The 19,101-nt window shown below is 49.9% G+C and overlaps 1 protein-coding gene across 1 annotated transcript in view; it reads right to left on the bottom strand.

Moving 5' to 3' along the window:
- The window catches only part of PRRC2B (proline rich coiled-coil 2B), a 71,343-nt gene extending 52,585 nt beyond the window's left edge, over positions 1-18,758 (bottom strand). Inside the window, 12 exon segments of the mRNA XM_048512151.1 lie at positions 293-483; positions 2,203-2,296; positions 2,298-2,562; positions 4,366-4,509; positions 6,296-6,386; positions 8,045-8,196; positions 10,028-10,149; positions 11,629-11,870; positions 15,613-15,756; positions 15,862-15,934; positions 16,634-16,736; positions 18,152-18,758. Of these exon segments, the coding sequence (XP_048368108.1) occupies positions 293-483; positions 2,203-2,296; positions 2,298-2,562; positions 4,366-4,509; positions 6,296-6,386; positions 8,045-8,196; positions 10,028-10,149; positions 11,629-11,870; positions 15,613-15,756; positions 15,862-15,934; positions 16,634-16,736; positions 18,152-18,390 (1,860 nt within the window). The 5' untranslated portion in view covers positions 18,391-18,758.
- Between the last annotated feature and the right edge of the window lie 343 nt (positions 18,759-19,101).

Genomic DNA, 19,101 nt, shown 5'->3' with positions numbered 1-19,101 from the left:
CATGAGAGGAAGGCTGACTTCCCATGAGAGGAAGGCTGACTTACAACAAGCTAATTTTAAGGAGGTTTTAAAAGGCCATCCTGGGGATGTTTCTGCAATGACCAATCTGCAATTAAGCTCTCCTCCTCCTTCTCTGGGGCCTTGGATGTGCCTCAATAACAAGGAACGTGGTGGGAGATGCCACCAGCCAAGCCGGGGGCTCCAAATGAATGGGGAACACCAGCCCGCCTCTGCTGTCACCCACAATTGCCCCACTTCTGCTTTGGCTTTTGCACAGGATTGGAACTCTTACTTGCTGCTGCTGCTGCTGCTGCTGCCGCTGGAACCGCGGCGGGAGAGATTTGGAATACTTGCTGAAGTCTTGGCTGGGAGAAGTCGCCTCCCGGAGCTCCTCTTCACTGCTGCTTCGATGAGCCGCAGATGCCAGGGGGTTCTCTTCCACGTAGCTAGATGTGGGCTCCTGGCCGTGAAAGTCAGGATTGGCTGGGGAAGAGAAAGGACAATTCTAAGCCTAGATCGAATGTCCACCGTTCCTCAGAGGGATCGTGCATGTGGCCAGTGTGGCCTGGAAAACGTTTGTCCCAGTGTTACAGGAATGGTAGGTAGGTAGGTAATTTATTACGTTAGCCATAGGCCATCACAGTCAAAACAGAACATAGACGTGTTACAGGAATGCCTTCCCCAACCCGCAAGGACAATGAGGAACCTTCCTTTCCGGGAAAATGACCATTCTATCTGTTTGGAGCAGCAGTGGCGTAGGAGGTTAAGAGCTTGTGTATCTAATCTGGAGGAACCGGGTTTGATTCCCAGCTCTGCCGCCTGAGCTGTGGAGGCTTATCTGGGGAATTCAGATTAGCCTGTACACTCCCACACATGCCAGCTGGGTGACCTTGAGCTAGTCACAGCTTCTCGGAGCTCTCTCAGCCCCACCCACCTCACAGGGTGTTTGTTGTGAGGAGGGAAGGGAAAGGAGATTGTCAGCCCCTTTCGAGTCTCCTGCAGGAGAGAAAGGGGGGATATAAATCCAAACTCTCTTCTTTGTAGAGTTCTGCATGCATGATCAACTGATAAACTCAGCAACATTTATTACCACAAGCTGAGTCCAGGTAAGAACAGTGAGTCAAGCAAAAACTCAAGTGAGCTGGTCTCCGCTGGATTCATGGGGATCCTCTGGTTTAAAAATAAATATTACATTTTTAAAAATCAGCCCACCAAGAGTTCTCTCGCAGCACGCAATCAAACTCCATCTATTACATGTTTTCCAAGCTCCTCCTTTCCAAGGAACTCAGGGGGGGCATATAAGGATGTCCTGTTCTCCGTTTTATCCTCACAACAGACCGGCCAAGGGAACGTGACAAGCCCAAGACCACCCGCTATGCTTCAGGGCAGAAGTGGGGGTTTGAGCCGGGTTTCCCCAATCTTGGTCTGGCATTCTAACCACTGAAAACTCTAAGAGTGACAAATATACCGTCCAATGATGTATGATGCTTTGAATGTATAACTATATGAATTTGTATTGATAAGGAGATTATAGACCTTGCTATTCTATATACCCATGGTGGCGAACCTTTGGCACTCCAGATGTTATGGACTACAATTCCCACCAGCCCCTGCCAGTACGGCCAATTGGCCATGCTGGCAGGGGCTGATGGGAATTATAGTCCATAACATCTGGAGTGCCAAAGGTTCGCCACCACTGCTATATTTATATTTATTTATTTATTTATATATTCGGTTTATAAACCGCCCTCCCCCTAAGGGCTCAGGGCGGTGAACAACCTAAGTAGAGCACAATATAATAAATCAGAGTTAAAAAATTCAATAAGTTACATAATACGGGCTCTAAAAATAAAATATAAACCTTTCCCATTAAAAGCAGCATTAAAATTAACATTAGTGCGGTGATGGCATCCACTACAACTCCCTCAACCCAAAGAGGGTGGTAGGATTCAATGATGTTATCAGAGGGAGAGCGAAGAGGGAGAGGAGGAAGGGGGCCCTCATCAACGGCCGGTCTCCCCGAAGGGAGTTGTTAGTGCATTTTTGGGTGATTGGCTGCCCACTTCTTTTTTTTTAATCTAACCACTGAGCAATGCTGCCTCAATGGAGCTGGGCAACTATGGGTCTGAAGAGTCTTTCTACAGTAACCTTCCCGGGCCAAACAGAAGCGATCGAGGAGTGCCCCAATTCACATAGTCTTACCCCTTCGAGCCATGTGGCTGGTTTCAGGTGCAGCGTTCTTCTCCGCCCCGGAGGGTCTGGACTCTTCGGTCTCCGCGTGCTTGGGGCCTTCTCCTCGCTTTAAAACTGAGCCAGCACTTCTAGTCCAACTCTTTCAGTTTGGCAAGCACTTGAAGTGCGCTCACCTCCCGGGCCCGCTCCTCCTCCTCACGCCGCCTCCTGGCCCGCTCCACAGCCTCCGACATCTCGGAGTGGATGAACTTCTGCCTCAGGGGAAGCTTCTCTTCCTTATCCTCAGAAGACTGCTGCCTCAGGCCTTGTGGCCGAGGCTTCTGGCAAGAAAGGCAAAGCAAGTGCAGGGGAGGAAAATGAAATGGTGGGCTGGGGGGGAGGGGGGAAGGCTGTCTTTTTGGTTCAAGACAACTCAAAACCTCTGCTCGGAAGGGAAAGGGAGGGCCCAGCTTTATTTGTTTTCTAACTTGTGGAACGCACTGCCTCAGGAAACAACACTGGCGACTGTTATAGGGCAGTATCGAAAAGATGAAACTTATACTGCTTTGTTTCTTATGCCAATAAAGGCTTACTGAATTGAATAATTAGGAGAGGGTCAAGCGTAAAGACGGAAAAAGCATGTGAACACGTGAAGATGCCTTCTACCGAATCAGAGGGTTCACCGAAGTCGGTACTGTCCACTCAGGCTGACAGGAGATCTGCAGGATCCCAGGCGGATCACCTACTACCCGGTCCTTGCCAAGCCGCAAGTTAAGAGATCTGTGCAAAGGAGCAATCGGTGACCCTCAAAAGTAACAAACACCTGCCAGACTGACGTGCTGTCTACTTATGGTACAGGAAATGGAGCGGGTTGCAATGTATATAACCCAACTGCAGTCTTTTCTCTCTGGTACCAAAACATGGAGGGAATTACAACATTCAACAAGCAAGGAAGTTAAGGATTTCTTCAGGGTCAGAATGCGTACAGGTCTCAATCTTATGAATGGGAATCCGGGTGTGTGTGTGTGTGTGTGTGTGTGTGCGTGCGTGCGTGTTATTCTTTCCTACCCAAAGCAGCTGCAGCAAACGGAGCGGAAGGGCACCTCTTCACTCTTAGGTTTCCTCCTCCCCTGCGGGGTATATTTTGACAGGGAAAGCAGTATCCAAAGGTTTTGGCACTGTGTAATTACTCTGTACGCCTGAGATGACTCTGGTTTTAAAACAGAAATTGAGGCAGGACATTCAGGTGTCTGAGCACCACATTCAGCTTCACTGCCGAAATCTCGACCACAAGACAGGGAGAGGCTCTCCGGACACAGAAAGGCAGCCCAACCTTGCTCTTGACATGTGATGACTTCTCGTTACAGAAGCGTTTGTCCTGGTTTCATCAAATATGGAGAAGTTTTCAGACATAAAAGCCCTCATTCCCCTGGAAAACTGAAGTGGTACAGTCCGGAACAACTGTTATCACTGGGGTGCTGCGTGGTTTCCGGGCTGTATGGCCGTGTTCTAGCAGCATTCTCTCCTGACGTTTCGCCTGCATCTGTGGCTGGCATCTTCAGAGGATCATCCTCTTCAGAGGATCATCCTCTTCAGAGGATCATCTGTGGCTGGCATCTTCAGAGGATCATCCTCTTCAGAGGATCATCTGTGGCTGGCATCTTCAGAGGATCATCCTCTGAAGATGCCAACCCTAGGCGCTTTGGCAACGTCAGGAGAGAGAATGCTGCTAGAATTTCTGCAACCCTTAACTTCAGGCTCCCACAACACCTGAAGTAATTCGAACGTGAAATAACCGACAATACATTGTTATCACTTGCATTACAATTATGCTGTCTGATACTGAATTATACCCTCAGTCCTAGTGGCAACTCGTCAGGGTCTCAAGCCTTTCATACAATCTGCTTTTTGGTACTTCTAACTGAAGACATTGGAAACAAAACCTGGGGCCTTCTGTACACAAAACCTCTACCACTGAGTCACAGTCCCCCCACCCCCCAAATGCCCCCTCTGTTGCCCCTGACAGAGAAGACGAGAACGTGCTCTTGGAGGAAAAGTCAGTCACTTGGAAATGCCCCAGTAATCCCGGTTACCTGATAAGCCAAAGGAAAAGCTTCGAGTGCACCTGATAATCCGACAGGGGGAGCCCAGCCGTTCACCTTCCCTCGAGAAGTGGCAGACCTTGAACCTTGCTAGCACCTTTCAGGGACTGTGCCGAAGGCCAAACCAGCTGGAGTAAGCCCCCAGTGCTTTCCTTCCTCCAGGGGGTGTTTGGCATCTGCGCTGTCGGCTGAGCTCAGGGAGAGCTGCCGCTGCCTCCGAAGGTCCCAGCTGCTCCTGCCGATTCAGACACCTTGGATGTGCAGTGGTTCCAGCTGAGCATTCAAAATGTCAGCCCCTCCCCCTTCACAGAGACAGAGGGTGGTCTGACGCCAGCTCAGAGGGTGCGGAGAGACCAGAAGGTCATCACGCCTCCCCTTCCCCCCAGCTTCAGAGGCATTAGGGTTGCCAACTCTGGGTTGAGGGATTCCTGGAGATCAGCGGGCTGGGGGGTATTAATGCCACAGCCACCAGCTTCTAAAGCAGCCACGGGGGAACTAATCCCTGCTGTCTGGGGATCAGCTGTAATTCCAGATGTCCAGACCCCACCAGGAGACTGGCATCCCCAGATTGAACTGCATGTTTAGAGTGGCCGAGCGACAGCATCCCCAAGACTCACTGCGGAGGCGTCTGATCTTGCACTGCTGTCTGGCCGAACTGACCTCGAACAGCTCAATACCGCAGACGTGCAACGAAGCAGGCTTTTAAAGAATGCTCTGACTCGGCCAACCTACCGTCCACGTCTGCTGAAACTATACTGGGATTATTTCAGATGCAGGGCTGAGCCATGGCCAGGAGCAGCAGTGGCGTAGTGGCTAAGAGCAGGTGCACTCTGATCTGGAGGAACCGGGTTTGATTCCCAGCTCTGTTGCTTGAGCTGTGGAGGCTTATCTGGGGAATTCAGATTAGTCTGTGCACACTCCAGCTGGGTGACCTTGGGCTGAGTCACAGTTCTTCTGAGCTCTCTCAGCCCCCACTTAACTCACAGGGGTGTTTGTTGTGAGGGCAAAGGCAGAGATTGTCAGCCCCTTTGAGTCTCCTAACAGGAGAGAAAGGGGGGATATAAATCCAAACTCCTCCTCCTCCTTCTGCAGAGAAAAAGCCTCCTCATCCCCCAACCCAACTAGTTACAAAGGGTGGGCATTCGGAAAATCCAACAAGAACCCACCCCCCCGCCCCCCTCCAAAAATATATATGCCAGCCCAAATCAGGACTGGGAGAGATAGTCAGCACTGGGAAGGAGGGGCTCACCTTGGTCAGATCGGGAGCAGGGCGGGGTGGGTGCCTGGACTGGCAAGCCCACAAGGTGGGGTGTGCCCCTGGACTGCAGCAGGCTCTGCAGGCTAGACTGGGAGTGGGTGGGGGGTGGGGGGTGGGGGTCTGGACTTGTGAGCCTGCAGTGGGCTCTCCAGGCCAAATCAGGTGCAAAGGCGGGGGTTGCCTCAACTGGCCAGTAAGCCTGATAAACCCCACTCAAGGGGCCAGATTCAGACCCAAGCAGCATGTTTGACACCCCTGGCTGACAGGTACACACACTCTCCATATAATAGGGAACAGACATTCCTGACCACCGGGAAGAACATAAGAAAGAGCCTGCTGGATCAGACCAGAGTCCATCTAGTCCAGCTCTCTGCTACTCGCAGTGGCCCACCAGGTGCCTTGGGGAGCTCACGTGCAGGATGTGAAAGCAATGGCCTTCTGCTGCTGCTGCTGCTCCCGAGCACCTGGTCTGCTAAGGCCTTTGAAATCTCAGATCAAGGAGGATCAAGATTGGTAGCCATAGATCGACTTCTCCATAAATCTGCCCAGGCCCCTTTTAAAGCTAAGACCCTGAAAATGAAGACCCTGGTGGGTAAAGCACCCGTGCATCCAGTCAGTAGTGAGAACCACAATGCTGTTTCCCGCTTTCCCTGAACACACAGCTGCTCTGCTGGCAAATGCGTCCTGGGCAGCCTGCACTGCTGGATAGATGCGGGCCCCCCCCCCCCCCCCCGAATCCCTGCAACACATTCATTTCTCTTACCACTTCTGCCTTCCATCCTTGTGGGTTTCTTCCTCCTCCTCATCTTCACTGAACTTCAGTTTCTCAGAATAGTCCACTTCATCATGGATGCCTGCCACAGCAACCGAGGAGAAGGAAGCAGAAGAGAGAAAGAGATACAGAGGGGTTAATTCCAGAAGGACCCATCTAATAAAGGGCAAGGGATTCTGGGTAAAGCGGCTTCCGTTTCAGAAAAGTATTCCCAAACGGACTGTTTTCCTCCAAAAGCAATTCTTCCTTTATGACCCTCTGCAAATGTTATTGTCACTTTTGGTCTATGCAAACCAAATCAGCAAGGATCTAAAACTAAGCTTACAATATTATGTTCTTAGACGGTTTTCTTCTGGTTTCCTTCGGGGATTAATGGAGCTCTCTGGTTTCGGGATGAAGGCATCCCCCAAAGCAAGAGGTACTGCACCTAAAACAGTCTCTCAAAAACACTTCTTAAAATTCAGCCCACCTCCTGTAAATTACCTGACCTTTTGCATCAAGGTTTTGGTGGAACCTCTTATGCCCAGCAGAGTCAGTCTTACTGCAGCATGCGAAAACATGGAGCTCAAGATGAACGGGAGTTAAGGGTTTTTTCACATTATGGATGCGACGGATGCACACAAGCTTTCCTTGTTTGGCTAGGGGGACTCCACCCATACATACCCCGTGTTTTCCCGAAAATAAGACAGGGCCTTATATTAATTTTTGCTCCAAAAGATGAGTTAGGGTTTATTTTCAGGGGATGTCTTATTTCTTCCCCACAATTTTGCGCTCCCCTGCGCCGGGGAATCTGTAACTAGGGCTTATTTTTGGAGTAGGCCTTATATTTCAAGTATCCTCCAAAAATCCTGAAAAATGATGCTAGGGATTATTTTTGTGGTAGGTTTTATTTTGGGGGAAACAGGATGCATATGAAGGTTACAGGTGTTCCTTAAATGCCCATAGGAGAGGGACACTCATAGCCACACCTTGGAAATGATCTAACAAACCAGGTTGGTACCAAAGTATGATTCAAACTAGGGCTTCAGAGGGTAATAGAACAAGCAGATTTGAGTCCAATAGCAACTTAGACACCAACAAGATTTTGGCAGTATGACCTTATGAGAGCTTTGACTCTCAAAAGCTCATATTCTCAAATGTTGTTGGTCTCAAGGGTGATACTGGACTCCAATCTAGCTAAAGAAGCAAGCAAAATGAGTAGCAGTGGTGTAGTGGTTAAGAGAAGGTACTCTAATCTGGAGGAACCGGGTTTCATTCCCCGCTCTGCCGCCTGAGCTGTGGAGGCTTATCTGGGGAATTCAGATTAGCCTGTACACTCCCACACACGCCAGCTGGGTGACCTTTGGCTTGTTACAGTTCTTCTGAGCTCTCTCAGCCTCACCTACCTCACAGGGTGTTTGTTGTGGGGGGGGGGAAGGGCAAGGAGATTGTAAGCCCCTTTGAGCCTCCTTACAGGAGAGGAAGGGGGGATATAAATCCAACTCTTCTTCTTGAAAGCCAGACTTACACACAAACTGGGATTTGTTGCTTACACCTGGTAGGCATGGAGGAAATGGAAGAGGTTCATTAGAACTTAGTTACTATACCAGTAGTCTGCAACCTGCGGCTCTCCAGATGTTCATGGACTACAAATCCCATCAGCCCCTGCCAGCATGGCCCTGTACTAGACCTCCTGGGAGACACCCAAAGAGCGCCCACTTTGAACAGCCCCTGCCTTGGCCAACCCACAGAGTGTTTTACCTGCCCAGCCATCGTCAGCATCGTTGTCAAGGGCATCCAACCCTTTCAGGTTCTCTGCGTTGATGATGGTGGGCCGGGGGGCCCGCTCCACTTGCGGCCGGACCAGGACGAGTGAAGGCTGAGTATAAAGGGCCCAAGTCCTGTTCTCTTTCCTCTCACGAGGACAAGATGTAAGAGATGTTTGCTGTGAGCATGCAGGCGTGACAGCAAAGACGGACACAGAAACAAAATACACCCAGCTGTGACATCTGGGGAAGAGAGCAGCTTCCATGAGCCAGAGGGTTACAGAACTATCTGGAATGGCCTCGGATCCAGTCGACAGAAACAGCAAAGAAATCCTCTGAGATTACTGTATGCACTTTTAGCAAACGGCACATCACGAGAGCAAGGATAGAAAAGTAAGCCCCAGTATTATTTTACTCTCACAAAATTACACAGCAGCCGAGGTCCCGTGCAGCACCATTTCAAAGAGTTACTATGCTCTGTCAATCACAGGTGCCTTCATTATAATAATTATTATAATATTATAATAATAAAGAAACGTTTTAGCTAATTGGTCGTTGTGGGTTTTCTGGGCTGTGTGGCCGTGGTCTGGTAGATCTTGTTCCTAACGTTTCGCCTGCATCTGTGGCTGGCATCTTCAGAAGTGTATCACTGAGAGAAGTCTGTGTCTAGTGAGAAGGGAATGTTTAGTGGGGTATCTATTGTCCTCGTCCCAGGGTGGGGAACCAATCAGTAGGTGTTTGGGTGGAACTTGCTATGCGATGGTGTGGTTGAGTGCATTTTAGTGCGGGTGGGGTTATCAGTCCATTGACATCTGAAGTCGTATTAGCTAATTTTTTAGCTAATGTTTGGACCCCATCCTGCATGAGGGACAATTTCCCGGATAAGCTAGTGGAACAGTTGGCTGGACTGACTTTCTCTGAACGACCTGCAGACAAACACACGTGTACTTATAGCAATAATCTTTTTCCATTTGGATTTTCAGGGACAAGAGCTACCTAGTACAACCCATCTTTGAAAACTGGATGCAGCGTTATGACTAAAACACGAACTAGGCCAGCAGCCCACTGAAACAACAAGAACTGAACATCTTATTCATAAAACACTTTTAACCCATTTGAATACAGGAGCAGCAGTGGCGTAGCGGTTAAGAGCAGGTGTACTCTAATCTGGAGGAACTGGGTTTGGTTCCCCGCTCTGCCGCTTGAGCTGTGGAGACTTATTTGGGGAATTCAGATTAGCTTGTGCACTCCCACACACGCCAGCTGGGTGACCTTGGGCTAGTCACAGTTGTTCTGAGATCTCTCAGCCCCACCTACCTCACAGGGTGTTTGTTGCGAGGGGGAGAGGGCAAGGAGTTTGTAAGCCCCTTTGAGTCTCCTAATAGGAAAAGAGGGCTATAAATCCTCCTCCTCCTCCTCTTCTTCTTCTTCAGTTTAGGACTCTTTGCTTTGATGGGTGATGATTTGCTAAGAACTCATCCCAAAAGCCATGTCAAGCGCAGATCTTCTTACAGAGGTAGTGTAGTGCTCTGCCCCCAAGCTCGTTCTCCAAGCCACAGGCACACTGCCTTAGAGAATTCACCCCACTTTTCGCAATCTTGGGAGGGAGGTCTTTTGACCAGTCCTGCCAAGATCTTTCTTAACCCTGGAGAGGCCAGGACTGAAATCTTGGCCCTAGTTCATGCAAACCATGACTCTGTCACTGAGCTACGACAACCTTATCCCCGTCACTGGCATACAGAACAACAGCGGAATCTGCAAACGTGTATTAAATCCGACGTATCTCGATCAGCTCTGTACATGCTGAGTACACTTGTTTACAGAATGGCACTTTTGTTTTGTTTTTTTGCTTCTGCAGAGAGGTTTCCTCCCACATTTTAATGCCACCTCCGTTTCTTTTTCTATATCCAGCATTATAAATTATTCAGTCACACTGACCGGAGTCTCACTTCTTGGCATTTGGTGACAACGACCTTACCCGTCTTGGTCGCTGATCTGGTGTTGTCTGAAAGGGACACGGGGCTCCAGGCGAAACTGTGGGAGGGGAAACGACCCGCGATCCAAGTGCGCAGGGGTCTCAGAGGGCTGGTGTGAACACATCTGAAAGAGAATAATGAAGTATACCCCTCAGTACTCGGCCTTCACTGTTGGGTCTTCAGAACACCAAAAGCCCTACACGGCTTGGGACCAGGGTATCTGAAGGACGATCTTTTCCCATATGCTCCTGCCCAGGAATTAAGATCTCAGGAAGAGTCCTTCCTGATAAGTCTCAACAATGAAAGCAGTTCATTCAATGGGTACAGAAGAGAGGCCTTTTCAATGGCTGCCCCTAGATCAGTGGTGGCGAACCTTTGGCACTCCAGATGTTATGGACTACAATTCCCATCAGCCCCTGCCAGCATGGCCAATTGGGTTAGGCCAATTGGCCTTGAAAGAGGCTGATAATCTGGAGTCCATAAAATTATTCGATATGGAACAATTCACCCTCTCATTTTTTATCTCTAGAAGGCAGTTGAAAGGAATTTCATTAAGGTCCTCATTCAGCTAAGTTCACTAGCAGAAAGGAAGTTCACACAACCAACAGGAAGGAGAAAGAACTGTTTCCTGTCTCCTCGACTGGACAGTGGGAATCACCTACAAGATGTCCTCATGCAGGAAATCTACCATTTGTAGCACTAGGCTTAGCTGGAACTTTAAGCCACGTTGGTAGGTTTATAAAACAGGCATAAAAGGCAAGGCAAACATTTGTAGAATTAATGGACGAATGGAGGTTTAAAAAACCCCACTGGGACAAAATGAACCTCATACTGAATCCCTCCTAAGGAGGAGTCCGGCCGTTCCCTCCTTTTGGGGAGGCTTTTAAAATTAATCGGGTTATGGGATGCCTGTTATTATTGTATTGGCCGCTGCTTTAATGGTTTTAATGGATTTTAACACATGTAATAATTGTTTATTTTGTGATAAACTGGACATATGTTGATGTTGTTGTACACCGCCCAGAACCCCTAGGGCCGTGGTGGCGAACCTTTGGCACTCCAGATATTCATGGACTACAATCCCCATCAGCCCCTGCCAGCATGGCCAATTGTAGGGGCTGATGGGAATTGTAGTCCATAACATTATCGATGCCAAAGGTTCGGGCTCGTGAATCCATCCATCCATCCATCCATCCATCCATCCATCCATCCATCCATCCATCCATCCATCCATCCATCCATCCATCCATCCATCCATCCATCCATCCATCCATCCATCCATCCATCCATCCATCCATCCATCCATCCATCCATCCATCCATCCATCCATCCATCCATCCATCCATCCATCCATCCATCCATCCATCCATCCATCCATCCATCCATCCATCCATCCATCCATCCATCCATCCCATCCATCCATCCATCCATCCATCCATCCATCCATCCATCCATCCATCCATCCATCCATCCATCCATCCATCCATCCATCCATCCATCCATCCATCCATCCATCCATCCATCCATCCATCCATCCATCCATCCTATATTAACCCAATTCCACTATAATTGCAGAGAGGGGTATAGGCAACCCGGGACTCACAAAAGCTGGTAGCATGTCATGGTACGTTGGCGGCTGGTAGACATTTCCCATGAACTGCGAAGCCCCTTTGCGGATAGGCTGAGTCGGGTGAAGAGAGGGCTCCTTAGGGTCGCTGGTGTTCGCTGAGGAGGGGGCTCCGTCTCCCGCACTAGAGGTCTTGCTGTCCGGCTCAGTCAGGGAGGCGGTCAGAGATGTGGCAGAGGTGACGTTCCTCCCACCGCCCTCCCTCCAACTCGTGACATCTGGAAATGCAATTGGGGAAGAAATGGCATTGTTATCATAGCTAACTTGTTTGAGGGAGGGAACGGAATAGATCTAGGGTGGGACGAGATGGCTCCAAATTCATATGCACTCTCAGGGCCAGTTAGGGGCATGTTTGTCAATCACAGCAAGGTACGCCAATTGCTTCCTGGATCCACAACACTGCTGGGCAGGCCCCGATCAAGTTCCAAGATTTGGCTTTGACGTGGCTGATGGAAGCAAAGGCCCAAGACACAACGCCAGTCCCCTCCGATGTCATTGGGAGTGAGCTGAGCCCCTATGCTGCAGCAACACCCTACTTTGTTGGCCACCCCAGAAGTCCCTTGGGGACCTGGCCTTACTAAGACTTTAGTCTTAGTCTTCCCCCTCCCTCCCCTCCCTTGCATGCCACCCCTCCGCCTCCCCTCCCTCCGCTAGGGTGGGTGGGCCATGTCCAGATGCCGGGCCCCTGCCTTCTCCTCCCTTGCATGCTACACCTCCCTCCCCCCCTTCCCTTGCATGCTACCACTTTGAGGGTCCATAACTCGAGGGTCCATAACTTCCCTTGCATGCCACCCCTTTGAGGGCCCATTTACCAGAAGCATGTGATGTCCAGATGCCAGGCCCCCACCTTCTCCTCCCTTACATGCCACCCCTCCCTCCCCCCCTTCCCTTGCGGGCTACCCCTTTGAGGGTCCATAACTCGAGGGTCCATAACTTCCCTTGCATGCCACCCCCTTGAGGGCCCACTTACCAACAGCATGTGATGTCCAGATGCCGGGCCGCCGCCTTCTCCTCCCTTGCATGCCGCCCCTCCCTCCCCACCTTCCCTTGCATGCTACCCCTTTGAGGGTCCATAACTTCCCTTGCATGCCACCCCTTTGAGGGCCCATTTACCAACACCATGTGATGTCCAGATGCCGGGCCCCCTCCCTCCTCCCTCGCACTCCTCTATGGGCCTTGTAGGGCTGTTGTTTAGGCAACAAGTGGAAAGCAATCTCACAAACACTGCCCAAGTCTTCTAGGACACAGGTGACAAACTCACGGCCCACCAGATTTCATGGACTAAAGTTCCCATCATCCCCTGCCAGCACCATGGGAACTGTAGTCCATAACATCTGGAGGGCCGCGAGTTTGACACCAATGTTCTAGGAGAAAGGGACGTGTGCCTTAACGGGGTTTTGCCTACTCTTGCCTTGCAGGAGCATTTCCCCCCCAGCTCTGGCGACTGAAGTCCTTTTTAAGGGGAGATGCCCGAGACGGAACCTGGGACCTTCCACTTGCAAACCAAGAGCACGACCACTGAGCTAATGGCAACATGGAGGGCCACAGGTGGGACACAGCGCTTTTGAACGTGGGTTTGCCACTCTGGCCCCAGAAGGCAGGACAGGAGTTAAACTACACCTGGAGTCCCTTGTTCCAATCCTCCGCTTAGAACCCAGGGGTCTAACTGAGCTTCAGGGGAACCTTCCTTGCACTCTTCAGACTTTAAATATTTGCTAAATGTCCACTCCTTCTAGGCCTCCTGACTTCATACATATTCCCTCCTAGCCAATGCCCAACCCTGCTGTCTCTTTCAGGGCCTTGCTGACTGATGTAGTAGAGGAGTGAAGTGATCCTCCTTGATCTGAGATTGCAAATGCCTTCGCAGACCAGGTGCTCGGGAGCAGCAGCAGCAGAAGGCCATTGCTTTCACATCCTGCTTGTGAGCCCCCAAAGGCACCTGGTGGGTCACTGCAAGTAGCAGAGAGCTGGACTAGATGGACTCTGGTCTGATCCCGCAGGCTCTTTCTGATGTTCTAATGATTCATCTCATGGAGCCAAGAAAGATCTCTTCCTCACCTGGCAAGGGGCACAACGCTCCTCTGCCACCATCCCTTGTGGCAGGCGAGGCACGGCTGTCGTCATGGCAGCCAGTTCCTGTGGCGGTGCGCTTTTCTCCAATGGGTTGCCCTCCCCCCTCCCATGCCTCGGAGGACAATCACACGCCACAATAAACAACGTATCCAAACAGCTAATGAACAAACTTGTCACATTTCCAGAGAAAGTCATGAGAAAGCAACCCCAACTCTATGCCCAGGTGGACATCCCTGAACCACAGAAACCCCCACGGTTCCTCCAAGGGGTTGCAGGGCAATATTCTGGGCACTGCGTGGATCAGATTCTTTCTTTGGTCAGCAGAATAAACAAGTAAAAAACAGGCTAACAACATTAATCGTAATTGATGAACACTTCCCATAACGTTCTATTCTACTTGCAATGTGATGAAACTTTGTCATTCAGTGTGAAATATTAGGGACTTTACCTTCAATCAGAAAATGAACTATAGAGCAGTGATGGTGAACCTTTTCGAGACCGAGTGCCCAAATTGCAACCCAAAACCCGTTTATTTATCGCGAAGTGCCAACACGGCAATATAACCTGAATACTGAGGTTTTAAGAACATAAGAACAAGCCAGCTGGATCAGACCAGAGTCCATCTAGTCCAGCTCTCTGCTACTCGCAGTGGCCCACCAGGTGCCATTGGGAGCTCACATGCAGGATGTGAAAGCAATGGCCTTCTGCGGCTGTTGCTCCTGAGCACCTGGACTGTTAAGGCATTTGCAATCTCAGATCAAAGAGGATCAAGATTGGTAGCCATAAATCGACTTCTCCTCCATAAATCTGTCCAAGCCCCTTTTAAAAGCTATCAGGGTTGGTAGTGGCCCATCCCTGCCACCTCCTGTGGCAGCATATTCCAAACACCAATCACCACGTTCTTAGCAAGTTGAAGAAGTGTTTCCTTTTATTAGTCCTAATTCTTCCCCCCAGCATTTTCAATGAATGCCCCCTAGTTCTAGTATGATGAGAAAGACAGAAAAATTTCTCTCTGTCAACATTTTCTACCCCATGCATAATTTTATAGACTTCAATCATATCCCCCCTCAGCCGTCTCCTCTCCAAACTAAAGAGTCCCAAACGCTGCAGCCTCATTTTCATTTAGAAAAAAATGGCTGGCTCCGAGGCATGCATTACTCAAGAGTAAGCTTGGTGGTAGTTGTTGGCTTTGCTTTGAAGCAACCGTGCAACTCTTCAAACAGGTCAATCATGACCCTAGGAGGGTTTACTCAGAAGCAAGCCCCATTGCCAGCAACCAAGCTTATTCCCAGGTAAAGGATCGTGCTTTAGTTCTTTGAATGAAAATCAGTGGGGTTTAACGGCGCTTAACAGAGTTACCTACACTGCTTCCCCAAAACTAGGTCTTAGGTTTAATCAATGCTAATAATCGAGCCCAGTGGCCCAGGCCAGCCTAGATGTGTGGAGGGGGCCCTCTGTTTGCGCGTGCCCACAGAGAGGGCTCTGAGAGCCACCTTTGGCACCCGTGCCATAGGTTCGCCACCACTGCTATAGAGTAAATAGGGCAACTGGAATAATAAAGAGGACCAAAGGACCAGAGCAACAGAGGCAACGTTAAGAGGTTTCCTGGCATCTCCATAAAATTGACAATGCAGGAGGATGTGTGGAAATCAACTCGTTTGCATTAAAGGGCCCCAAGTGCACCTACAAAGGCCAGTGCCGAGATCTTCCCTGAAGTAAGACTGGTGGAAATGAATGGAGGAGTACCCTGGAGAAATTTTGGGAAGATTATATTTGACAGACACGGGGCCAGACACTGCACAGTTCAAATGTTTGCCACAGAAAAGCATCCAGGGCTGACTGCTGACAGTGGGATATGAGTGCAGGGAAGAGGAAGTGGTTACATACTCTGGGGGCGGAGGCTTGGTCCGGGCCCATACGACGGATCTAAGGCGCCCTTTTCTTTGCCAGCCTTGTCCTGCTCGCCAGCTGCTTTCAGCGTTGGAAATTCCTCGGGAGAGAAGGATAACAGTCGGTTTGAGGCCCTTGAACCTGCCAGAGAAACACACGATCAGTCGTGCAGGGGGCTGCTCCGCTCCTTTGCGGCTGCTGCCCCTGCCCTCCCCCGCCAAACAAGACCAAAAGTTTCACACTCACCACCTTCTGGTCTGGCTGGCTTTCCATTCAGCTGTGCCCATGACTTTGGTCCACCGTGCACTGAATTTGTACTCTGTAGAAGAAAAGCAAAAGATCGCGGGTTGCCCATTCCGGCTCCTACTTCCAAGGAAGAGAGACCAGCTTCAAAGGGCTTACTGCTCAACCCATTATGACCTCACTTCCTGTTTTGACACGCCTGTCCCTTCTCCATCCCTGTGATAACAGACAGCAGGACAGTCCAGCTAGCCATGAATGTCCTGAGAACATCGGCCCCAATGAATCAGGAAGACAATGTTATTAGCAAAATGGAACCTCCAGATTCAAAAACAGACTACTTTTGAGAGCGAGCTCTTAGGGACAAGCAGTGGCGTAGGAGGTTAAGAGCTCGTGTATCTAATCTGGAGGAACCGGGTTTGATTCCCAGCTCTGCCGCCTGAGCTGTGGAGGCTTGTCTGGGGAATTCAGATTAGCCTGTGCACTCCCACACACGCCAGCTGGGTGACCTTGGGCTAGTCACAGCTTCTCGGAGCTCTCTCAGCCCCACCTACCTCACAGGGTGTTTGTTGTGAGGGTGGGAAGGGCAAGGAGATTGTAAGCCCCTTTAAGTCTCCTGCAGGAGAGAAAGGGGGGATATAAATCCAAACTCTTCTTCTTCTTCTTCAATGTGCAGAAAAGGGAGTTGCCACGGGCCGATGGCAGCCTTCCCTGAAAGACCTGGCAGACCCTTTTCCAGACAACTAACGCAGTCGCCACCAGCCCAACTCATGCCTACCTCCTGACTGATTGACTGGGTCAGCTTCTGTAAACTGGAGACAGATTTCAGCAAACCCTGCTGCGGCAGCGACTCCTGCGGCTGTGCAGCCGTTGCACTGGAACTGGAGAATAAAAGCAGAGAACGGAGAGTCAAGAAAACCACACACGCAACATCGTAGACAGCCCTGAACATCTACCCCAACCGAAGGATTTGAAAACCGGAATCTGGTCGATCTTCATCAACTGGGGAGAAAGAGAAACGTGCAGGCGGCGTTTTCTACCCCCTGGCTCATCAGGACGGCTCCCATCCTCCACTGTTCTCAGACAATGAGTGTATTTTCCTATATTAATATTCTAACAACCTTTAAGTACATTATTTATTTATTTATTTATTTATTTATTTATTTATTTATTCTTTCTTTCTTTCTTTCTTTCTTTCTTTCTTTCTTTCTTTCTTTCTTTCTTTCTTTCTTTCTTTCTCGATTTATAAACCACCCCATCCCCAAGGGGCTCTGGGCGGTGCACAACATCAATATATACACAATTAAATAGAGGTTCACAATAGCGACCACACAACAATCAATATAATAACTAAAATCCATTAAAATCTATTAAAACAGCGGTTAACAATGACAGGCGTCCTACAACCCAGTTCATTAAAATCTCCCCAAAAAGGAGAGGCCAGACTCCTCTCTAGGAGGGTAACACAGATGGAACCAGAATTAAGATGGTAAATAAGTGCATAAAGCATAGAGGCGCCACTCAGCGACTGGACACTCCAAAGGCCTGGTGGAACAACTCAGTCTTACAGGCCCTGCATAACTCACCAAGGTCCTGCAGGGCCCGGACAGCTGGAGGGAGAGTGTTCCACCAGGCCGGGGCCAGGGCCGTAAAGGTCCCTGGCGGATGTGGGAAAAGGCTCAACCCGCATGCATTGAGGGAGCCAAGGAACCACCAACAAATTGGCCTCCTGCTGAGATGCAGGAGAGCCGAGTAGGGGCATATGGGGGGTAATGCGGGTCTCTCTAGATGCGAGGGTCCCAGGCCGCGTAAGGCCTTAAAGGTCAAAAACCACACCTTGAAGATGATTCGGAATTCCACTGGGAGCCAATGCAGCTGGTGCAACACAGGCGGAATATGATCACCGAAGGCACCCCCTGTGAGCAAGCGTGCCGCTGCATGTTGGACCAGTTTCAGTTTCCGAATCAAACGCAAGGGAAGGCCCGCGTAGAGCGGGTTACAATATGAGTCAAGCCTGGAGGTGACCGTTGCATGGATCACAGTGGCCAGGTCTGCCTGAGAGAGGAAGACCCCCTGAGAGAGGATTAGACCCCTTGCATTGAGTAGTTCCATAGAGAGATCCCCCCCCCCAGCCACCCCCAAGGTGCTCAGAGACCTTGATGACAGGCTTTAATGCTCTTGAATCAAGGGTGCCCGTTCTGCCCTCCGTGGCCTCAAGCAGTGGATTTAAGAGTATGCCAAAGAGGAAAGGAGAAACATCTCCTAAAGCACGGGAAAAGGGGGCCGCCCCTCCTACCTCTTTTGGTCTGGTGGATCCTGCTTGTTTGCCCATCCTGTCCCGTCTTTGGGTACGATGATGATATTGGGGTCGTTTCCTTTGTTCTCAGACTTCAAACTTGGCAAGTTGGCAGGAGGTGGCATGCGCCGGGCAGCTGCAACTTTCCCAAGACTCTGTAAGCCATGTCTAGGAATAACTGGGGGGGGGGGGGAGGCAAGAAGGAGGGGCACAAAGTTATAAAGAGATGACACCAGCATCAGCAACTCACAGCCAGCTTTCCCTGCACGTTCCTGAACCAGAGCAGTTGGGAAAGGTATGCAGGGGCTCTAGATGGGACGCTCGATTGCAGGAAAATAAACCTGGAAATGTCACGGCCCAGTACAGACTATTCAGCTTCAACTGACCTTTATTAGGCATGTCAATAAAACAAAATACAGGACAGAGTGGGTGTTAAAACAGGACATAAAACTGGACAAAGCACGTAAGGTTACAACAGAAGAGATGGCCCAGCTTCCACTATGTCTTTGACTTGAGTACTTCGAATAAAAATTCAGTGGTTTTTCCAGTTATCCCACGGTCACTATTATCCAGCAGGTGGATAGCCTTTGTATGGCCCCTTCCGCACAGACAAAATAAGGCGTTTTCAAACCACTTTCACAACTGTTTGCAAGTGGATTTTGCTATTCTGCACAGCTTCAAAGAGCACTGAAAGCAGTTTGAAAGTGCATTATTCTGCATGTGCGGAATGAGCCTTCGCTCCAAACAACTTTTTTTATTCCCTAGAGCCAGGACAAGTAGGGAGAGTCTAGGTAACGCACACCTCGGGCAAGAAAACATGATATGCTCGAGGGTCTCAACAGTATCCTGACAATCTGCACGGGTTCTATCTTGAAGTGCCGACTATTCGTTTATTACAGTCCACGTTTCTCACGGGGACTGAAGAAGGATTACGCAGAGTTAGTCAACAC

The sequence above is a fragment of the Sphaerodactylus townsendi genome, linkage group LG12, assembly GCF_021028975.2.
Source record: "Sphaerodactylus townsendi isolate TG3544 linkage group LG12, MPM_Stown_v2.3, whole genome shotgun sequence".
Taxonomy (NCBI): Eukaryota; Metazoa; Chordata; class Lepidosauria; order Squamata; family Sphaerodactylidae; genus Sphaerodactylus; species Sphaerodactylus townsendi.
The sequence above is the reverse complement of the archived record's forward strand: the minus strand, read 5'-3'. Positions and strand labels throughout refer to the sequence as shown.